At 30.0% G+C, this 8,750-nt stretch overlaps 1 protein-coding gene across 1 annotated transcript; it reads left to right on the forward strand.

The window, feature by feature from the left end:
* Positions 1-256: 256 nt before the first annotated feature.
* Positions 257-7,308, forward strand: LOC112743974 (subtilisin-like protease SBT4.14). Its single transcript, XM_025793423.2, has 11 exons — positions 257-386; positions 510-604; positions 1,119-1,216; positions 1,368-1,511; positions 1,654-1,759; positions 3,754-4,267; positions 4,684-4,781; positions 4,865-5,089; positions 5,374-5,482; positions 5,608-5,821; positions 6,631-7,308. Exons 1-11 carry the CDS (start codon positions 285-287, stop codon positions 7,167-7,169), a joined length of 2,244 nt encoding a protein of 747 aa, XP_025649208.1. The 5' UTR covers positions 257-284; the 3' UTR covers positions 7,170-7,308.
* Positions 7,309-8,750: the final 1,442 nt, after the last annotated feature.

Here is an 8,750-nt window from a genome sequence, read left to right on the forward strand (position 1 = left end):
CCATGAGCCCCCTGTAGATATCATAACATCAATTGAGTTTTTATTGAGAAAGAAATAGGGAAATAGGGATAGCAACTTACACAAAACAAAATGAGAAACGTTAAAAGAAATTCAGCCTGAAGAAGCAATTATGCAATAGTTTTTCTCACAAGCTTAAGCTTATAAAACTTTTAATTAATTATTGAGTGATCCAAACCTTTCTTTTGCTAAATTTCTATGCTATATATAGGCTTCTGCTTAGAGACTCTATACCTTCTCAAGCCATTTTAGTTTCACTTCCAAATATGATTTTACAGAGACATACTGGATCCTTTAATCTTCTCCGGAGGCTTCAACTGGTGCTGATACTGCTTAGCAGCGCTTCGGTGAATGGCGTCGAGAGAAAGGCATTGGATTTCTTCTGCATTTCTACTTACTGTTTGCAAGATATACTTCTTTAGTTTCATGTTTGAGCATAGGTTACAACATGTTAGTTTAATCTTGATCATCACCATTGAACTTGTATGCAGGACTTTTACATTGTTTTCTTGGGAGCTCATCATACTTTGAATAGTGACATTATACTTGAGACACATTTAAATGTTCTAACTTCTGTGAAGGGAAGGTAAAATACTGAAAGCTCATCATCACAAAAAATACTCCTATGTTTTATTTTGTTTAAATTTCATTCCAAAAATTTTCGATTAGCATCAAATATACTTTCGACAGCTAAATTTTCAAAAAACTTAAGACTAATCCAACAAAAATATATGAAAATTATGCTTGATTTGCTTGTGTCGAAGGTTATTCTTATGAAATTGTCGTTGAATTGGTCCTAAACTTTTTGAAAAATTAGCCGCTAGGAGTATATTTGATACAAATTGAAAACTTTTGAGACAAAATTAAAATAAAATAAAATTTAGGAATAATTTTAAAATTTTTACCAAATTTGAGTGACAAAAATAGAGCCATACTAAAAGCAAAGGATAATAGAATGGATATCAACAGAGTATAAGAATATGAATGTTCAAAAAATCATTTCTCTATTGCATCCATCTTCCCAAACCAACTTCTTTCTTTTTATTTATTATTTCACTTTGAGTAAATAGTCATTGTGATTTTGATTTGTGTTTATTTAGCTATCTTGAAGCCCAAGAATCCATGGTTTATAGCTACACAAATAGCTTCAATGCATTTGCTGCAAAACTATCAGAGAATGAAGCCAAGAAGTTATCTGGTATAGAACAATTTACACTAGCTCATCCCTTTTTAATTTCTTTGGTTTATTAAATATGTATCCTGTTACTTTCTTTTAGTACATCAGGAGAGGCTCGAACTCGAAATTTTCGAAATTTTAACCCCTTTTTTTCATAAAATGTTTCATGTAGAAATGGATGAAGTTTTGTTGGTATTTCGAAATCAGTACCGCAAGCTACACACAACAAGATCATGGAACTTCATTGGTTTTCCAATAGCTTCCAAGAGAAGATTGCAATTTGAGAGTGACATTGTTGTTGGTGTTTTGGACACAGGTGCATCCTACTAGCTCTCTTCCTATTTATATTTTCTTTACATTTTTTCTTTTATGTACTTAATGTGAGATTTTATCTGATGTAAAATGCTACTTTATAATTTAAATGGAAATTATAATGTGTCTGCATATTGGTGAGGTAGGGATCACTCCTGAGTCTCAAAGCTTCAAGGATGATGGATTAGGTCCTCCACCAGCAAAATGGAAAGGGAGTTGTGGCCCTTTTGCTAATTTCTCAGGATGCAATAAGTAAATTTCATTTCTGTGTTATTGTATTTTTTTACATTGAATTTATTCACTCTCATCAACCAAATGAATAATTATGGAAAATAAACTTTTAATTAGTCAATATTAGTAATTTTTTCAATTGAAAAACTCAATTTTTTTTATAGATTTTAATATTTAGAATTTAAAATTTAGAATTTAGTATTGAAATTTTAAAATTTATGATCTAAAATTTAAAATAAAAAAATTAAAAAAAATTGATTGATATTATCTAAAAAAATTAATTTTCTAATAAAATTCATAGAGTATTAATACAATCAGAGAATAAAACAATAATATGCAGCAATAGTTATACAACATGCAAAGTTCATAAAAGATTAAAGCTTGTCATATCAGCTAATTATCATATTGTTTTTCCTTAAACAATTTTTTTAATTTTCAATTAAAAATGTAATCCGGTGTAGTTGTACGGTAAGGCATAGATAAATGTGGTGCACCAAAACATTTTTCATATTGGGGTAACATTTGTTTCAAATAATTATTACTATAAATGTGTTGCCTACTATACACAAGACACTGTTATTAATACGTGATGATTGACATGAAAACTATTTCCTTGAAGAAGGGGTAAAGGGCTAAAGGGATTATCCTACAAATTTGTATTACGATTGTCAAGTGATAAACAACTATTGTCAAGTATAGGTATACATTATACTTCATACATCATAGTCGGATCCTGCCCTTTTGTTATAACACATAACTAAGCCATAATAATATCAGTTTCTAAGTTATACATTGAACTAGACTAAGGGTCCCTTTGAAAAACTCTAGAAGTAATTTTTTTTAACTTTTGACTTATGAAAAGTAATAGTATTAATGTCTGGTGTAATTTTTAAAATCAAATTGCAACTTTCTAAGAAGCTATTTAGGAGCTTATAGAGAAGTTAAAAAAAATGACATCTCTCATAATACTTCTACTTTTTATCATATTTTTATAAAATAAGCACTTTTAGAGTTAAAAATTCAAACACAAAATAACTTATTTATAAGTTACTTTTAATAGAATCATTTATTGTTTAAATTATTTTATCAAAAAGAAACTTAATTAAATTAGTTATCCAAACTCAGCCTAAATAAAAGTGCAATCATCTCATCTCATCTCCTCATATATATACTAAAAAAGAGTTAAGAGTCATCCTATAAAATTTTAAATACTCGAATAAAATTACATCTAATAAAAAATAGTAAAAACTCACATGAAGATAGTTAAAAATTATTTTTACATAAAAATGCAAATTCACATGTATTATCTAAATGAAACCAAACCAATTGTTTTTTTTTTTATATATATTATATAACTGAATTATTCCTTAGAAATAAACCGGTTTTTAGTTAAACCTTAACATGAGAGGTGTCAATCTCTAAGGCTGCATCTTTATATGAATAAAACTCTATTCATCTTGGTGTGAGTTATCACTTTAATAAAATACTTATGGTTTTATCAAAAAAGAAAAAAAAAATCAAAAGTTCATCTTATGGACACAAAGTCAGAGTCATGAGAGTTGTGTTTGTTTCTAAGATCAGAATAAAATAAAAAATTGAGAACACAATACAAAAAGATAGAGACACATAATTTTATGTTTTTGTATTCTGTTTAATAATAAATTAGAACAAACTATAAAAATTTAATTTATTTTTATTTTTATTTGTTTATCAAAAAATTTGAAAAAAAATATAATAATAAAAAATATAATTATAAAAAATTAACAAGAATAACGACAAAAAAAAAATTATATGTCTTATCCTTTCTGTTAGGATAAACACAAAATATATTAATTCAATATTTTTTAATACAATATTTTTGTCCATGTCTCATCTATTAAACACTATTTTGTGTCTCTATACTTCCTGTAAACAAACGCAGCATTGGTACAAGAAAAAAATGAGTCCTTCTTTTCCATGTTATGGAGTTAAAGTTCTAACTTTTGTATTCCTTTCATGGTTGGCAAAACATGAAGCAAGATCATAGGAGCAAAATACTTCAAAGCGGATGGAACCTCTGATCCATCAGACATACTATCTCCCGTAGATGTTCTTGGCCATGGCACTCACACTGCATCAACAGCAGCAGGCACCCTGGTCCCAGAGGCAAGCCTCTTCGGCCTGGCTAACGGGACAGCCCGCGGCGCAGTCCCCTCGGCCCGGCTGGCCATTTACAAGGTCTGCTGGACATCCAGTGGATGTGCAGACATGGACATACTTGCTGCATTTGATGCTGCCATACATGATGGTGTGGATATCATTTCAATTTCCATTGGTGGAGGTGATCCTAGCTATGTGGTTGATGTTATATCCATTGGCTCGTTTTTCGCCGTTAGTAAAGGGATACTCACAGTGGCCTCCGCTGGAAATGATGGCCCGGATATGGCCACCGTGACGAATACTGCACCGTGGATTGTTACAGTTGCAGCTAGTGGCATTGACAGGGCTTTTAGGAGCACTGTGATATTGGGGAGTGGAAAGAATGTTTCTGTAAGTTTATTTCTTATGCCTTCTAAATATTCTTGAAATAAGAAAAAGAAAAAGAAAAAGAAGAGTATTTTGGTTATTAATTGTATATATTATTTTCTGATCAGTATTTTAGAATTTTTTATCTAGTTTTTAAAAATTTCAATGTGGCTTGGATGCTGCACATAACTTGTGGCATGTATGCAACTTATAGCATGATAGAATGATTCACCTAAGTTCACCTCTAATTTGATCAGGGTTTAGTTAAATGAAAGACTAAATCATGTGTTATGTGAATATTACTATTTTACTTTACAAACCAATTTGTATGATCAAATGGTAAATAATAAACAATATGACATGCATTCTGTTATTGAATCTTGAGAAGATTTGGTCATGAATTCATCATGTGTGAAACCCCAATCATGGAGGTTATGCAGGGAATAGGAGTGAGCAGTTTCAATCCAAAACAGAAACAATATCCTCTCATCAATGGCGGCGATGCTGCTCTGAACTCTGAAGCCAAGGAATATGCTAGGTAGCTTTTGCTTTTGTTCTTATCAATTATGTTTGTTCAATGATATGATAGCAAAGAAGATTTTAATTAATGCATTGATATAGATACTGCTTTGGAGGTTCCTTAGATCCAAATAAGGTGAAGGGAAAGCTTGTTTATTGCAAATTAGGAACATATGGCACTGAAGCAATTGTGAAAGAAATTGGGGGCATTGGTGCCATAATTGAAAGACAAAGATATCTTGATGTTGCTCAAGTTTTCATGGCTCCTGCTACCATTGTGAATATGAGCTTAGGTGATACTATCACTAGTTATATACATTCCACAAGGTATAAAACAAACCCTGTTTAAATTTTTAATAACCACTCTTTACCTATTTTAGGCACCAGAGAATTCTCCTTCTAAAATATGATAGTATAATCTCTTCACACCCTCGTATTTTGTAAAATGTAATACTGAATCAAAGAAGAGGCTAATATAAATATGATAAATCAAAGAGTGCATGCGCTGTATATTATATTACCAAATATTAAAGAAAGTGTAGTTCACTATAAAATTTTCAACCAAGTTATCTAAAAGATTCAAGTTGACCTGAATTTCATGTTCAACTAAGATCACCATCAGCAGTGATATACAAGACCCATGAAATTAGAAAGCCAGCTCCATTTGCTGCTTCATTCTCATCTAGAGGTCCAAATCCAGGGTCTCAACATATTCTTAAGGTACAAAATGGATGCAAGTTTTCAACCTTACACAGTTAGTTGTATATCTAATTTAACCTTAACTTTGGTACCTAATTAACTGAGTTTTTTGTTTTGTTTTTTATTTTTATAATACATTTGTGCAGCCTGATATTGCAGCACCTGGCATTAACATCTTGGCATCTTATACACTTAGGAGGTCAATCACTGGGTTGAAAGGGGACACACAATTTTCAAAATTTAATCTATTGTCAGGAACTTCCATGGCTTGTCCTCATGTTGCTGGAGTAGCAGCATATGTGAAGTCATTTCATCCAGATTGGACTCCTGCTGCAATTAGATCTGCCATTATTACCACAGGTGAGGTTTTTTGTCTCAGTTTTCATTTCTAGGCTTCATAGTTTTAGAATTTTGTGGAAAAAGGAAGTGAAAGCAAAAAATGAGAACACTCCTTTCTATTGTTTTTATTATTTCCTTCAAAAAATCTTTACAATAGGTGAAAAGATTTCTGATAAGTAGTAAGGTTGATGATGCAGAAAATAAAATTGTAGAATGCAGAAAGGAGAAGTGAATTGAGAGGAAATCATAATTAACTATCATGTATTGAACTAACTTCTTTATGTACAAGACATTGCTATTTATAGATGCATAGAGACATATTGTGTAACTGAATTTTGTAACAGAATTTTAGTTATTGACTCAGCTACACATAATTAACCAAATTCTGTAGCTTCTTGATCTTGATCCTTAACAATACGAAACATGAAAATGAAAATTCACTGAGAGTTTAGTTTGAGTTTTCATTTTTTGTTTTCATTTTTAGTGCTCTTTGTTTTTAAAATTTTGTGAAGAAATAAGGAAAAATAGGATGTAAAAACAGAAAACAGAATTTTATTATTTTTTTTTGTAAAATTCTAAAAAAAAATACTAAAAATACAAATACAAATCAAACGTACCCCGTTAATGTTTGTTTAGTTCTCCATTTTTACTTTCTGTATCCATTTCCAGTGTTTCTAGATAAGGAAAAAGAAAACTAAACAAGCTTGTGTGCACTAGCATAGTTGTTTTAACCATTTGCTTAACATGAAAAATTAGCACAAATTAAAATCCATAAATCATAACATCATATCTTTTGACATGACTAACATTTTCATAATCTTTGTCTAAAGCCAAACCAATGAGCAAGAAAATGAACAATGAAGCAGAATTTGCTTATGGTTCTGGCCAACTAAACCCGACAAGAGCTCTAACACCTGGTTTAATCTATGACATGGATCACTTTGGTTACATCCAATTCCTGTGCCATGAAGGTTACAGTGGTGCCACATTATCAGTGTTACTTGGTTCTCCTGTGAATTGCTCTTCTTATTTGCTTCCTGGTGCTATTGGCCATGATGCCATCAACTACCCCACCATGCAACTCATCTTGAAATCAAATAAAGACACGACAATTGGAGTTTTCAAAAGAACAGTGACAAATGTAGGTCTTGGTCCAACAATCTATAATGCCACTATCAAGTCACCAAAGGGAGTTGAAATTACAGTGAAACCAACCAGCCTCATGTTTTCTCATACCATGCAGAAGAAGAACTTCATATTAATGGTGAAAGCTAAATCTATGGCAAGTATGAAAATTATCTCTGGGTCCCTTATATGGAAAAACTCAGTTTACTATGTTAGAAGTCCTATTGTCATTTATAGTCCATAAAGTTGTGTTTGATAGTTGAAATATGACACAAATACAATCACAGAAATATATTTATTTAGATTTTGAGATAGGTATATATGGTAGAACAAAACTATTATATGTTTAAAAAAAAAAAAATACATTCTGTATTTGTGTATATTTATATGTCTTATTTTATATATTTTTAATATATATTTTATATTCTAATATGATTGATTAGTGTCTAATTTTTTGTATATACATAATATAATTCATGATAGAATATGATCAAAGATACAAATTTTTTTATATTTTCAATTATTCTAAATGAGAGAAAAAAACATAATTTTCATTTCTTTATTTCAGTATTTGTGTATTGTCAGATCAGCTTATCACAATTATTGAAACTATCACAATCTATAACTTAGCATTATTTCTTCACTACATAATTCTAGATAAGTTTTTACCCTCATAATTTCTTATATAATCCAAGGATTAAATACAATAATTTTTTTGCAAAAGATGTTATTTAGCATTTAGGTCTATTACTTTTATGAAATGGAATGCATCATGGCAAAACAGAATTGGAAGCTCTTTTGTAACAATTTTTTTTAGCTTAGAGATCATAAAATTATATCTAAGGTAACGGCTAATTTCTTCAATCCAAAGTTACTAACAATACTAAAGATCTATTATCGCATATACTTTCTCAGAATTTACAAAAACATAACACATTCTAATTAAGTAGTGTTCATTGCTCAACAAGAAGATATAATTTACATGAGAATCACATTCACTTTGCATTGTATCTCAAGTGAACTCAGTATGTTTTATTTAATGGAACCATTATTCTTTGCGGCTAGTGAATTTGATTCCTCTGAACTACTAGACATATCTTCAAACCGTATGGGAAGCCTTTTAGGAGAATACAAGATAGGTTTTGGAGAATATGGATGGTATTTATTCAAGTGGTCTTTCTAACATCTCTATTACTACTTTATTTTTAGATGGTCGATTCTTTGGATCTATTTAAATACACTATAAACTTACCAAAGTAATCTTCATTATCATGTCATTTTTTTCCTCTGTGCTGGACAAACATCTTTCAAGAATATTACGTTGCTCTATGTTCTTATAGATCCAATCTGAAAAATACATTTCACTAGTATGCAATGTTTTATACTATCATAGTTTTTTCTTCTACTAACTACTTCTAAAATTAACATATCACAATTATATACATCTAATTTGTGAAAAACTCCACCATATCTTCTACTAAATACTTCTAGTGCAATAAATTCTGGAATTTCTTTTGCTCCCAACATAGATATATATGACACTTTCATTTTTTTTTTTACATATTTTGACCAGTCCAAAGTCAATAATTTTTTGAACAAATTTTTTATCTAAAAAGATATCTTGAAGTTTGATATCAAGATGTAAAATTCTTGTATTACATTTTCGATGTAAATATTTTAATCCTTAAACAATACTAATTGTGATTCTATACAATGTACTCCAATAATCCAAATCACACACATCAGCAGAAGATATTTTTTTATAAATGGATTTATCCAAAGAGCCATTAAACATAAATTTGTAACTGAGTGTTTCATAACAAAA

Source organism: Arachis hypogaea, chromosome 14, assembly GCF_003086295.3.
Source record: "Arachis hypogaea cultivar Tifrunner chromosome 14, arahy.Tifrunner.gnm2.J5K5, whole genome shotgun sequence".
Taxonomy (NCBI): domain Eukaryota; kingdom Viridiplantae; phylum Streptophyta; class Magnoliopsida; order Fabales; family Fabaceae; genus Arachis; species Arachis hypogaea.

Bases quoted from the DNA above. Each gene is read 5' to 3' on its own strand.
- LOC112743974 (XM_025793423.2), top strand. From the start codon at position 285: ATGATTTTACAGAGACATACTGGATCCTTTAATCTTCTCCGGAGGCTT. The intron at 605-1,118 runs GTAAAATACTGA...GTGTTTATTTAG, and splicing joins CTAACTTCTGTGAAGGGAAG to CTATCTTGAAGCCCAAGAAT. The intron at 4,782-4,864 runs GTAGCTTTTGCT...GCATTGATATAG, and splicing joins GAAGCCAAGGAATATGCTAG to ATACTGCTTTGGAGGTTCCT.